This window comes from Phyllostomus discolor, chromosome 13 (assembly GCF_004126475.2).
Source record: "Phyllostomus discolor isolate MPI-MPIP mPhyDis1 chromosome 13, mPhyDis1.pri.v3, whole genome shotgun sequence".
NCBI classification, from domain to species: domain Eukaryota; kingdom Metazoa; phylum Chordata; class Mammalia; order Chiroptera; family Phyllostomidae; genus Phyllostomus; species Phyllostomus discolor.
In genome coordinates this window covers 52,507,602-52,521,401 of record NC_040915.2, presented here as the reverse complement: position 1 = coordinate 52,521,401, position 13,800 = coordinate 52,507,602, and the positions used below count along the sequence as shown (strand labels likewise).

At 49.1% G+C, this 13,800-nt stretch overlaps 1 protein-coding gene across 4 annotated transcripts in view; it reads left to right on the top strand.

Moving 5' to 3' along the window:
* The window catches only part of ACACB (acetyl-CoA carboxylase beta), a 95,214-nt gene that overhangs the window by 70,930 nt on the left and 10,484 nt on the right, over positions 1 to 13,800 (top strand). For all 4 annotated transcript variants that reach the window (XM_028527582.2, XM_036014429.1, XM_036014431.1 and 1 more), the window contains 9 exons: positions 468 to 671; positions 1,549 to 1,704; positions 5,977 to 6,099; positions 6,205 to 6,474; positions 7,970 to 8,067; positions 9,052 to 9,172; positions 11,115 to 11,225; positions 12,093 to 12,236; positions 12,844 to 12,964. In XM_028527582.2, coding sequence (XP_028383383.1) covers positions 468 to 671; positions 1,549 to 1,704; positions 5,977 to 6,099; positions 6,205 to 6,474; positions 7,970 to 8,067; positions 9,052 to 9,172; positions 11,115 to 11,225; positions 12,093 to 12,236; positions 12,844 to 12,964 — 1,348 coding nt within the window. The remainder of the gene's footprint in view (positions 1 to 467; positions 672 to 1,548; positions 1,705 to 5,976; positions 6,100 to 6,204; positions 6,475 to 7,969; positions 8,068 to 9,051; positions 9,173 to 11,114; positions 11,226 to 12,092; positions 12,237 to 12,843; positions 12,965 to 13,800) is intronic.

Here is a 13,800-nt window from a genome sequence, read left to right as displayed (position 1 = left end):
TCAGCTGGGGACTCCTTCGGCTGTGTCTTCAGGAGCAGGCAGGGTTTGTGGTTGTGATTTTGGGGTGAAAGAAGTCCTGGTACATCAGCTTGACATCTGTGGGGGGCAGGGCACCCAGGCTGGTGCCCCACCTCCCCCAGCCCACCCACTTCCCAGAGGAGAAGAAGTAAAGGGCGTGTCACCGAGGAGCGCTAGCCGTCCGTTGCCAGCCTCACTTTCCTCATCTAAATGGGGAATAAACATGCCCGCCTCTCTGAGTAATTATGAGGACGAAGCGAGAAAACGGGCCTTAAGTGCATAGCAAGGTGCCTGTGGTTATTATTAGCTGACAGTCGTTGGTGGCATACGGCGCCCCAGGCATTTTGCATTCAGTGTGTCAGCACTGCACTGTGGTCAGTGCTAGAACTGCCGTGGGTGTGTGCGCGCGCAAGGGGCTCTGAAACCGGGATCGCTGTGGTGTGCGGCAGATCGAGGAGTCGGTGCGTTCCATGGTCATGCGCTACGGCAGCCGGTTGTGGAAGCTCCGCGTGCTGCAGGCCGAGGTCAAGATCAACATCCGCCAGTCCACCACCGGCTGCGCCATTCCCATCCGCCTGTTCATCACCAACGAGTCAGGCTACTACCTGGACATCAGCCTCTACAAAGAAGTCACCGACCCCCGATCGGGAAACGTAAGGCTGGGCTGGGTCACGGAGGTCCGCGTCGAAGCCGAGGCGGGCTGCTGGGCTCGGGCCAGTAAGACGTAGGCGAAACGGTGTTTGGTGGCTGTCGTGCCTGCCATGCTGACTGGGGCAGCCCCTCGGACCACCGTGTTGGCCTCTGAGCCCCAGCTGCTCACTTGCCTGGAAAGGAGAAGGGTTACTGTGTGTAATCCATTCTAGGGCCGTGTTTGGGATGAGGTGGGGGTGGTGTGGTCAGTTGTGACACAGCCTCCAACTGGGTCCCTTAGTGAAATAGGAATTTCCCAACCGTGTTTCAGGACAGACTTTTGTCAAGTGAATCAAGTGTCGTGTTGACTACCATTTGCATGCATGTGTATGTTTTTTTTTTATTTTGAAATATTTACTCTCAAGAAGTTGTCAAAATAATACAGAGAAAAAATAGTACAGAAAGTTCGCATGCACCCTTCACCCAACTTCCCAATGATGACATCGTAGGCCACCGTAGGACTCGCCAAAATAGGAAATTGACACAGGTTCAGTACTGGCGACTTCAGTGTAGACTTCATTCGGGTTTCATTGGTCTCGGTGTACTCTTGTTTGGGTGTGTGCGCGTGCACACGCGCGTGTGTGTATGTATGTGTGTCTGTGTGTGGTGCTGTAATAGTTATATTCTGGGGGCTGTGTTTCCACATCTCCCTCTGTCCCTCCCTGTTCTGGTTGCAGAAGAGAGATTCGCTCTTTTACGCCCCCACTTTGTCCCGTAGTGGGACGTGTTTTGCGCCCCGCTCTGCGTTTTCACGGAGGACCGGGTAGACACGAACTCGGCAGGCGTGGGGGTCCCGGAGAGGTGCCTCCCTTACGCTCTGGTTTTCTCTCCTTCCGCCAGATCATGTTCCACTCCTTTGGCGACAAACAAGGGCCCCAGCACGGGATGCTGATCAACACCCCCTATGTCACCAAGGACCTGCTCCAGGCCAAGCGGTTCCAGGCCCAGTCCCTGGGGACCACCTACGTGTACGACTTCCCGGAGCTGTTCAGGCAGGCAAGTCCTGCGGCTGAGGCGCGGCATGGGCCTGGGTCTGCTTGGGAAGAAACAGAAATGACATTTGACCCTTGAACAACATGGGGGGCTGGGGGTGCCAGCCTCCTGTGCCGTCAAAAATGCAGATGTGGCTTTTGATTCCCCCAAAACGTAACTGATAATAAGCTCCTGTTCAACAGAAGCCTTACCAATTACAGAGTCAATTAACCTATTTTGTATGTTACACATATTCTATACTGTATTCTTATAATACAGTAAGCTAGAGAACATGTTATTAAGACAATCATAAGGAAGAGAAAATGCATTTATGGTAGCTATTGAAAAAGATCTGCGTACACGTGGATCTGTGCGGGTCGCACCCATGTTCAAGGATCAGCTGTAGTATTTGCGATGACTTCCTAGCACCTCTCCCTAAGAGAAGCCCAGGCTCGTCCCAGTGGTAAAGCAATATAATGTAGAAACGTCAGAATATAACATGGGAGAGGGAAGAGACTCACACGGTTCCGTGTCCTAAAGACAGACTGCTGAACATTCCGACGTGTCTCCTTCTGTCTTTCTGCTGCTGTTTTAGTAAGTCCCTGCTGCCTGCTGGGCTGGCTCCGTTCTCCAGGTAGCCAGACCGTGCGGACGAGGACGGGGTCACAGCTGTGAGGGATTTCTAGTCTGCTCCAAAGGAATGTTCTAAGAATGTTCTGTTATGTTTTTCTGATTATTAAAGTGTCCATTGGGAAACACAGAAAAATAGGAATAAGCAAATAGAATGTCACCTGTATGCGATCTCTCCACTGTGGACAACTGCAGTGGCGTTTTAGTGTGTTTTCTTCGAGGATTTTTTCCCGTGTCTTTATTTTCTTAACGGAGCAGGGCCTTTCGAGGCGACCGAGCACACTGGCATTGTTGGTGTGGACGTTCATTACCCACCTCCAACTGCCTTGTGAATGACGTTTGTGAAACCGGGTACGGCCCTTCCACCGTAGGCAGCAAAGCATCCACTGGCTTCCGGCAGAGGAGACACAGGCCAGGGGGCACAGCCTCCGTGTAACGTCCCTCGGGTCTGGGCTTGAATCCTGGGTCTGTCCTTTGCCCCCTGTGTGTCTCTGGGCGAGTTCCTTCCCCTCTCTGGGCTTCAGGCTCCTGCTCACAGGGTTGCTGTGAGAAATTTATATTAAGTATTTAGTAGGTGCTTAATAAATGGAAACTTTTATGAGTGAGATTGTCATTGTCGGTATCCTTTTGCCTCTGACCTAGAGGGACACAGGATAAGAAACAGACAAAGCAGGGACAGATCCATCCCCTTTCTTTTAGATAAGGAAGCCAAATCCTGCAGAAAACCCATGCATTTGGGAACTTAGATGAAATGAAAGATTTCCAAGAAAAATATGTCCTATCAAAACTGACTCAAGAAGAAATAGAAAATGTAAACAGGTTATAAACATTAAAGAAATTGAATTAATAGTTTAAAAAGAATTTATTCACTCAAATTGTGCCCAGATGGTTTTGTAACAATTTTTATCGAACCTTCAAAAAAATAGATAATTCTCTTTGTATACAAATTGTTTAGAGAGCAGGAAAAAAAAGAGAGTGCTTCTTAATTCATTTTATCAGATTATTATTACCTTAGTATTAATCCCAGATAAGAACATGAGATTTAGGGAAATTCGTTATCTCATTTATGAACATGGACACAAAAGTCATAAATAAAATATTAACAAATAAAATCCAGTAGTGATTTTTTAAAAATATAAACCAAGTAGAGTTTATTTTTTTTATTATTTATTGGTTTTTAGAAAGAAAAGAAGGGAGAGCGCCAAACATTGTTTTGTTTTTCCACTTATTTATGCATCCACTGTGTGTGTCCTGACCAGGGATTGAACCTGCATCCTTGGCACACTGGGATGATGGGCTAACTGTCTGAGCTACCCGTCCAGGGCCAAGTAGGATTTATCTTATAACTGCTTATATGATTTAATATTAGGAAGTCTACTCATATAATTTACCATTTTAATAGATTAAGAAAAAACTTAAATTTGTCAATAGGTATAAAAAAATATTGGGCAAGACAATACCTGTTCATAATAAAAACTTCTAATAAACTAGGAAAAAGGAAATTACCTTGATAAATGGTATCAACCTAAAATTAATAAAACCTAATGATACAATAGTAAAGGTATTCTTTTTAAAGACAGGTATAAGACAGAATTAGCCATTATCACCAGTTCTATTCATCATTTTTTCTGGAGGTCCTAGCCAATGTAATAAGACAAGAAAAAGACACAAAAAGTATAAAAACTGGAAAGAAAAAAAGCAAAACGGTGGGGTTTTTTTGCAGATTACATAAATGTCTATGTAAGAAATCCAAGAGAATCTGTAGAACTAGATAACAAAGCAAGATTGCTAAATGCAAGATCAATATACAGAACTTAATTGCATTCTCACAGATCAGCAGTAATCATAAAGTAAAATTAGAGAAAAAATGCCACTTACAATATTAAGATCAGCTATAGGGTTTCCTAGGGATAAATTGAATAAAAGGCATGTAAGACCTTTTGGAAGAAATCTTAAAACTTTACTGAAATACTTCAAGCCCAAATAAATGGGGAGATATATTAGGTTCACAAATGATGAGAAGATTCAATATCATAATGATATTATTAGTTCTGTTCAAATTAATGCATTTAGTCTAATTGCAGAGTTTTTGGGTGAAACCTAAAAATTCATATAGAAAAACAAAAGCCCATGAAAAGCAAAAACAATTTTGAAAAAGAACAGAGGTCAAGAGGACATGTCTTAGCAGGTGCTGGTCCTTATTTTCACGCCACAGTACTCAGTACAGTGCAGTGTGACTGTCACAGGGCCAGACAGACAGGACAGCAGAGCAGAAAGGAGCCTAGAACCAGACCCACTCCCGGACGGAACCTTCTAGAATGCCCGGGGGCGGGGGGGGGGGGGGAATCACAAGTCCAGGAAATACACTTCACTAAAAGGTACAAGAAAACTGCTTATCTAACTGAAAACACAAATCTTGATTTCTACCTCATTTATTACAATTTACAAAAATAAATTTCCATAGGATTAAAGCCAGTTGGAGTCAATTAAAAGCACACAGCCATCAGGAAAAGACCTGTAAATTTGACTACCTTAAAATTTAAGTTCTTTTTTTTTTTTAATTTAAGTTCTTTATGCAAAAGAGAAAAGACAGGGCCCAGATTGGGAGAACAGGTTTCGATGCTCATTACCAGCAAAGGAGTAGTTTCTACAGAGCACTTATAAGTTGATTAGAAAAAAATAAAAAGCAAAACTGTTGAAAAAGCTAGGGAGGAATAAATGGGAAATTGGCCAAAGAGAAACCTGGTCAATAAGCCTATTCAAAGGCGCTCAGCTCACTAATAATCAGTGAGGTACAGATCAATACCAAAACACGATTTCACACCCAGCAGAGGGGTGTTAAAATATTTGGCAAAACTAAGTATTGGCAGCTGTTGGGGGTGGTGGGCAAAGGAGTTCCTACTTCCTATACAGTCTTACTGGGACTGTGAAGGGTCTCAGAAAATTTGAGAGCAATTTGATAATGTCAAGCAGAGCTGAAATTTCACCAACCCTATGGCCACTCTTGGTATATACCTGGTGAAATTCATCTCTGTTTATAAGAAGAGACCATAAAAATGTTCATTCCAACACTATTGGTAATACTGTAGAATTGGAGGCATCAGAAATGTTCCTAAAAAGAGTTCTGAATACATAAATTGTGATATACTCACTCCACGGGAATCTGAATAGCAGGGAAAAGGAATGAACCAGAGTTAAACCTATCAATACGAATACTTCTCCCAAACACATCGGGGAGTTGAAAAAGCAAGTTGCAGAAGGGTGTGTCCAGGGCAATACCATTTTATTTAAAGATTAAGTCATGCAAAGTAGTACTGCATGTTTTAAATGTATGCATACATGCTGGAATGAAAACGTGGAAGCGTGCAGGGGACTGGTAGACACTTGACTGAGGGGAACAGTGACCCCAGGTGGATGGGCGGAGGAGCGTCAGGGAGGGGATGGGGGGTGTACCAGGGGCTCCAATCACATCTTTTTTTAAAAATCTTAAGCAAGTAAGGAAATATTATGGCTTGACAAAACCATGCAATTGGGATACTGGGGTATTTTTTTTATTCTGCGTGTTTTTCTGTGTGCTCTAAGTAGCTCATGAGTAAAACAAGAGAAAGCACTAGAAAATGTGCCTCTCTACTGATGACTTCAGGTGTTTTCCTCCCCTCTCTCCAGGCTCTCTTTAAAATGTGGGGCTCCCCAGACAAGTACCCCAAAGACATTCTGACGTACACGGAGCTCGTGCTGGACCCCCAGGGCCAGCTGGTGGAGATGAACCGACTTCCCGGCGGAAACGAGGTGAGGTCTCAGAGGGCCCAGTCCCTGGCTGGGATGGCCCTTTCTGAAAATGTCCCCGCCGAGACCACAAACCCCTCTTTCCTTGTGCATCTGTGTCATCACCAGGTGGGCATGGTGGCCTTCAGGATGAGGTTCAAGACCCGGGAGTACCCGGAAGGGCGGGACGTGATCGTCATCAGCAACGACATCACCTTCCGCATCGGATCCTTCGGCATGGGGGAGGACCTGCTGTACCTGCGGGCGTCCGAGAGGGCCCGGGCCGAGGGCATCCCCAAAATCTACCTCGCGGCCAACAGCGGGGCCCGGATCGGCCTGGCGGAGGAGATTAAACACATGTTCCAGGTGGCTTGGGTGGACCCGGAAGACCCCCACAAAGTATGTCGTCGGGAAGGGGCGCAGCAGTGTCATTCACCCTGCTGGTGGTGTATTTTCGGGGGGGCGGGTGGTGATAGTATCCCCAAGGGGGTAGAAACACTCTCATCACTCTTTTTCTATGTAAAGCACAGATGTCCATATGTAAACAGGCACACAGTATCTTGGTATTAAAGTTTCCTGGGAGTAGGAAAACGTGTCTAAACAGTAGTGGAAGTTTATGAACCCCGAGTTAATGTATCCATATAAACAGATGTATGTCTCCTGAATGTGGAGGTGAAAAATACAGAGTTCCTGACCTCATAGGTTTCTTAAAAATTGTCTGGAAGAGGTAGAGATACCAGCTGCAATAAAAGGCAAAATGAATGAGAGAAAAGTACACGTTTTGTAATGTGAAAACGCAGGGGACAGTCATTCTTTGCAACCAGAGTGTGCATTCCCAAGGGGGCAGTATTGCCCACCAACAAAAGGGGACAAAAATGTGTGCGGCTCCTTCCCTCCATGCACACAAGAGACAGAGGTCTGTGCAGAAAGTATCCAGCCATGAACTGTGAGAAATGGAGAAATTTATTGAAGGAGATACAAGAAACACCGTACACAGGACAATGAAGCCTCAGTCCCCTTCAAAGTAGGCACCTTGGGACCTCACACAGTTCTCCCAGTCACCATCAGCTGCCCTGCTGTATTTTCCTGAATTTTATCAACAGCCTAGAATCTCTTCCCTTTCAAAGGTGATTTTAGTTTTGGGAAAAAGCCAGAAGTTGCAGGGCGCCAAATCTGGGTTGTAGCGGGGTTGAATCACCTGGTGTTTCGCCAAAAAACTGCACAAGATGTGATACATGAGCAGGTACACTGTGGTGATGAAAGCTGCCAATCACCAGTTGCCCAGAGCTGTGGTCTCCCAAATTATCCAAATAGTTTCCTCAGAGGAATGTTCAAGCTTAAAGCAAAATCTGACACAGATTCGTTGCTCTACTGGCCCAGTCATTTTGAATGTGACAGCCACACAGTACACATGCTCACTCAATGGCATGTACTGTCCCCGCTGACTAGTACAGTGAAGTCGTCATTGTTCATGCATGTGCATTCCAGGCTCTCCTTGGCTGCCAGGTTACATGGATGTCACACAAACCCTTCTCGTTATGTTAACGATGGCAGGACTTTTTCTGGGCAGACATACACACACAGCACTTATAATGAAATTGGAGAGGGGGTCTGGGAATATGGAGAAAGTCTGGGAAGTCTCCCTAGGGGGCGATAGAGAAGGTGATTGAGAAACAGAACCCGACAAGGGAAGCAGTGAGGTTGTGCTGTTAGCGTGCGTGGAAGGCATGTAGCAGATCTTCAATTCATAGCTGTTGTTAACATGGTGGTAATGCCAGACATGTTAACATGTCGACATCCTCCCTAAAGTGTTGGTATTGTTTTAAAAACAATGGCTGCCATGGGCAGGAAACTGGATTCACAGCGTCACTGGAGTTTTTTGCTTTGTTTTAAGGGATTTAAATACCTGTACTTGACCCCTCAAGAGTACACCAGAATCAGCTCCCTGAACTCCGTGCACTGCAAACACATCGAGGAAGAAGGAGAATCCAGGTACATGACTTAGTGGGTGGCTCCTTCCTTGTGCCCTGGGCTCATTTCAGCTGCCCCTGGGGAGTCTGCCTCTCTGCCTCCGGGCTGGTGGTGGCGTCTTGGAGCTGTCGGTGTGTGTACAGGGGCGCCCTTGAGCTTCCGTGCTGGTGACTTCAGTCCCTGCCGTGTTCTGTGAGGTGCCCCATCCCTGTCATCCCCAAGTACGCTGAGCCTCTTGCTCCAATGGCACAGAACACAGGGAGAGTTAGATCGAATCCCCACGATGTCCCCAGCACTGCAGGGTCCCGTTTGATAACCAAATTAGCCAAACAGATGCTGCAGTGTCACCCGGGAAGCTGGCAAGGGCAGGGCTAGGCTCCATGAGAACATCAAGGCTAGTTGCTGTCTTTTCCAGGAAAAGTCTCGGGGACTTATTCAGAGAGGGTGACTAACTCGGAACTTCCCAGGCTGAGTTTCTAGAATGTTAGTTGGGAACACGTGAGAAGGAGGAAAAATGTCCATCGTCAGGTGGGGTCGGGAGACACCGGGTTGGAGGAGGTCTAATAAGCGTCTTCACCAGAGGCCTCCTCCGAACCTCTAATGAGTTGAAGTGCCGTGTGACTCTCTGAGGGGTTGGGGCACCCAGTGTCTCCCACACTTCGGTGGCCGTGGCGTCCTGGCTGATCGATTGTGAGCCGCGTGGCTTCCCACGCATACCCGCATCTCTCTGGAGACCACACAGTATCCTCGATTGCTTTGGGAGGAATGCGCAGTGGAGATGGCATCTCAGTAACACAGCCTGCAAACCATCTCCTAGAAACTTTGGAGCCGGTAGTAAGGGTTCCGGACCCCTGCTCTCATTCCACTTCCTGCTGCTTTATCCGCACCTCCCAGGCCCTCCCCTCGCTGGCCCCTCCCACCTCTCACGTCCTTGAGGGAAACGCGTCTCAGCCTTGGGCGTTGCTGGGCTGGTCTCGGCCTCTGACTCGGGTTTGGTGCTCACAGGTACGTGATCACTGACGTCATTGGGAAGGAGGACGGCCTGGGCGTGGAGAACCTGCGGGGCTCCGGCACGATCGCCGGCGAGTCCTCCCTGGCTTACGACGAGATCGTCACCATTAGCCTGGTGAGTCCCCGCTCGCTGCGTTTTCTTCTACGTCTCAGCTTTCCTTGACGGAAACTTGGAAAGCGTCACCAGAGGAGAGAGAGGTGGTCGTGAGCCCACGCGCTCCTCCCGTGGCTCCACAGTTATCGTCCACACGGAGCCATTCCTGCTTCCTCAGACCCTCTGCCCCCGATAGGGTATGTTTCTGAGCAGGGGTGTCCGACCCTTTGGCATCTCTGCACCACTCTCAGAAGGAGGAGAGTCGTCTTGGGCCTTACACATTAAATACACTGCGACACGTAATCACAAAAACATCTCATAATGTTTTAAGTAAATTGATGATTTTGGGTTTGGCTGCACTTGCAGCCACCCTGGGCTGCATGTGGCCCCAGGGTCTCGGGTTGGACACCCCTGAGCAAACTCTGTCTCGTGTCTTTCCATTGGTAAATTTGAAATTGGGTTTTTACTAGATAAAGATTTACCCCCTAATATGCTATTATTACCCCCCAACAATATCCACAACACTTCTTTAATATCATCAGAAGCCAGTTGAGTTCAGTTTTAACGGTTATCTCAAAAATATCCTTTAGTAGTTGGCTTGTTTGAATCAGGGTCCAATCTCCCCTTATTTAAAAGGTGCTAAGTATTTAGAAGAATGTTGGTTCGATTTTAACTGGGTGAGTATCTGCCCCCTCCTTGCTTGGCCTTTCCAGCAGTATTGTCTGTTTTTAGGAGCAGGAGGGGCGATAGTCACCTGCAATGGCGACCTGGTCCTCTGGACCCTCTTTCACACTCAGTGCGGGGTCTTTAGTGTCCAAGGTGGGAAATGCTGGCGCTCAGCGTCTTCCCAGGCTTCTGTTCTAGAGGTTACCACATGCTGCCTGCATTTCATACGTGCTTCAAAATAAAAAGATATGCTCATATAAAAAGATATATATTTCAAAAATGCATTTATCTTGAAATATATTAAAAGATATATATCTTACATATTCCAAAAGATACACATCATATATCTTATAGATATTATATAACATAATATATTACATATATTGTACGTATAGATTACAAATGTCTTGTATAGAAACACAGTTGACTCCTGGACAGCATGGCTTTGAACTGTGTGGACACGCTTATGTGCCCGGATTTTTTCCACAAATGCTGTAACTGTTTTCTTTGCCTTATGATCTTTTTAATAGCATTTTCTTTCCTCTCACTTACATTAGTGTAAGAATACAGTGTGCAATGCATATATGTAACGTAAAACTACATGTCAATCAACCGTTTATGTTGTTGGTAAGGCTTGCAGTCCACAGTGGGCTATTAGTAGTTGCTTGGGGGAGGTGAAGGCATCTGTGGGTTTTTGACTGGTGGGGGGCGTGGTCAGTCCCCTAACTCCTGTGTTGTTCACGAGTCAGCTGTGTGTGTGTGTGTGTATTTCCTCATTGAGAAATAGTTTAGGACTCACCAGGAGTTACAAGGTAGGACGGAGAGGCCTGGTGCACTTCTCGCCCAGCGTCCCCCGTGACCGACCTGCCATTCATAGCACGTTGTCCCCACCGGGGCATTGATGCTGCCGCTGTCCTCTGAACCGGGGGCCACCCTCACTCGGGTCTCCCTGGTTCCGCACGCACTCTCAGCCATCCTTTCGGCTGTGTGAGCAGCTGCCACAGCTCGTGAACGACCCAGCTCAGGGGAGCTCCCCACGTGCCTCGTGAAGAAGATCCGGAACAATCCGTGTTTGCTCTGTGGCCGTCTAGAACACTGTCCTCAGTTAACCGTGTTCTTCCTGGGTAGGAAGCCAGGGTCAGGCTGACCCAAAGGGCAGGCGTGGCCTCTGCTCTCTGGCCCTGGATCGGGTTGCCTGTGGCCAGGCCGTGGCTTCCATTTGTGTCCCTCGTGGTCCTACTGCTGTGAGAGCGGGTACGTCACCCTCAGGACTTCAGCAGGGATCCTGTCCCCGCAGGTGACCTGCCGAGCCCTCGGGATCGGCGCCTACTTGGTGAGGCTGGGCCAGCGCGTGATCCAGGTGGAGAACTCCCACATCATTCTCACGGGAGCCAGCGCACTCAACAAGGTGACCATGAAAGGGCCTGGGGTCATTTAACATCCCCTGGTCCCCTGAGGGGTTTTCCCAGTGTGCAGCCCGTGCCATTGTTCCCAAGATGTGAGGGCTGCTTTTCCATTTGCAGATGTCTGGGCCTCTTAGGAACCCCCTGCCCCCACCACCCCCCCCAACACCACCACTGCCAAAGGATTAGGCTCTATATCACTGACATCTCAATTTCTAAAAATTATATAATTTAAAAAATTATTAAAATCCCTAATGCAGCACTGCACGTTGCAGACAATTGGGAAAAGACCCCCAAAGTAACTGTGCTCCTGCTGGAGTCTGGGCGCGTTCCCCGCTCCTCACCTGTCTAACCACGTGGTTAGAATCTCAGCGGAGTGCAGGCTGGCGTTCCACTTTCTCCCCTCCGGGGAGACATTTCCCCATCGCTGTAGAGCTTCCATAGATGAGGCCTGCCCAGATCCCACCGAGGGTCTCCAAGTCTGGCCCCAGCACCGGCAACATCCACACCCACCGGGATCTGGTTGGAAATGCAGATCCTCAGGCCCCGCCCCGGACCTGCCAAAGCAGAAACACAGGGAAGGGTTTCACTTTCGAGACGACCAAAGTAACCCCGAGTAATCCTAATCCAGGTGACCAAAGTAGACACTGCTTCTCAAATTGGGCTGCATATTAGAATTACCTAGAAGTTAAAAAAAAAAAAATTCCAACAGAGCTGGTCTGGGTGCAGCCTGAGCATCTAGATTTTTTGAAAGCTCCCTGGGGATTTTAATGTGCAGCCAGGGTTGAGGACCCCCTGAGGGGCATGACTTCCGAACAGGAGGGAGGGCCCGGGCCGGGCAGGCCCCTGCTAACCGTGCGGTGGCTGCGCAGGTCCTGGGCAGAGAGGTTTACACGTCCAACAGCCAGCTGGGCGGCGTGCAGATCATGCACAACAACGGCGTCTCCCACGTCACCGTGCCGGATGACTTCGAGGGCGTGTACACCATCCTGGAGTGGCTGTCCTACATGCCGAAGGTACAGTCTGCTGCCTGCTGCAGCCTAGATCCGGGGCACTCAGCCACTCGGTTCGTCTGTCGAGTGGTGCAGGAGCTCGGGGAGCGGGAAGCCTGCAGGGGCAGGCGTGGCTGGATGAATGTTTCTCTGTGCCTCCCTCCTTCCCTCTCAGGCACCCAGCTCTGTGCTGGTTGTCCTTGGCTTAAAAAAAAAAAAAAAAACAGCCAAGGGATGGCATCACCTCTCAACCCAAGAGGTAACATCAGACCATAGAGAATCCTCAGGTGACAGTCAGGCGGGACTGGATTCCTGGTGTCCTCCTCAGTAGCATCCAGACCTGAGGACAACTGAGTCTCGGTGTGCTCATCTGTGAAATGGGAGTGACCATAGCGTCCCCCGCAGAGTGTCACCTGATGACTCAGGGATGCGATGTTGGGAGCCTGGCACTTGGTAGGCCCTCACCGCATGCCACGGAGAGCTGTGGTGTTGATGAGCTCGTGGGGCTTGGGCCTGGGCGGCAGGGCAAGGCGTAATCATCGTCACCAGAGAGAGAGAAGCACAAAGAGAGGTCATGGGCATTGTTGACGGGCACAGGGACCAGAATCGGAGGCCTGGCTTTCTCTCTTAGGATAATCACAGCCCGGTCCCTATCATCACGCCCGCGGACCCCATCGACAGAGAAGTTGAGTTTTTCCCCTCGAGAGCCCCATACGACCCCCGGTGGATGCTGGCGGGAAGGCCTCACCCAAGTAAGTCCTCCAGTGTTTGCCCGAGACCCGGGCCTCCCTCGGGTTTGCTTTCTGGGCTGAGATGCAGGGGCCTGAGCTGGAGCACCGGTGTGTTGGGTGGGGGTGCGCCTGAGGTCGAACTCGGACAGTGGAGAAGTTGAGACAGCGCTCCGTGCTTTTCCCGAGCTGTTGACCGAGGAGGGATGGAGCTGTCCTCTGGTTTCTGCAGCAGATGGCTGGAGAGGGGGGCAGCAGAGGTCATGACCTCCTCCCTCAAACTGCCCCCTGGTTCTATAGGTGGAAAACCCAAGGCTGATGCATCCGAATTTCAAAGACGGCTCCTCTCTCTGCTCTTCCTCCCTTCCTCCCTCTCTCCCTCCCTCTATTTGGTTAAACCTTCCTAAGGGAGCTCTCCATGGCTTTACCCAGCACAGGCAGTTTAACCTCTTCTACACACACACACACACACACACACACTCGCACATGCAGATGCTCATGTACACACCATGCACATGTGTGTTAACACATGCACTTGCACGCACACAATCCATCCCTCTCCGAAAGCAGCACGGTGTCCCCTGGAGGTGTGTGATTACGGTCCGGGCACCCAGATGGCAGGAAAGCCGAGCTCCCCTGTCACTGTCGCCCGAGTCTAGAGTTTCACAGGCCGCCTCCTTCGGACGTCTCCCGCGCATCCCGCAGCGGGTGCAGGCAGGTGCCCAGCGGAGCGTGCCACACTCCGCCCCCACCGGGGGTCCTGTGGTCGCTGCCCCTCTTCTGTGCCTCCTGGCCTTTCTCCCCCGTGAGCAGGGAGGGAGCTGGCTGTATCTTGGTTTAGAGTTGCCTGACTCCTTAGG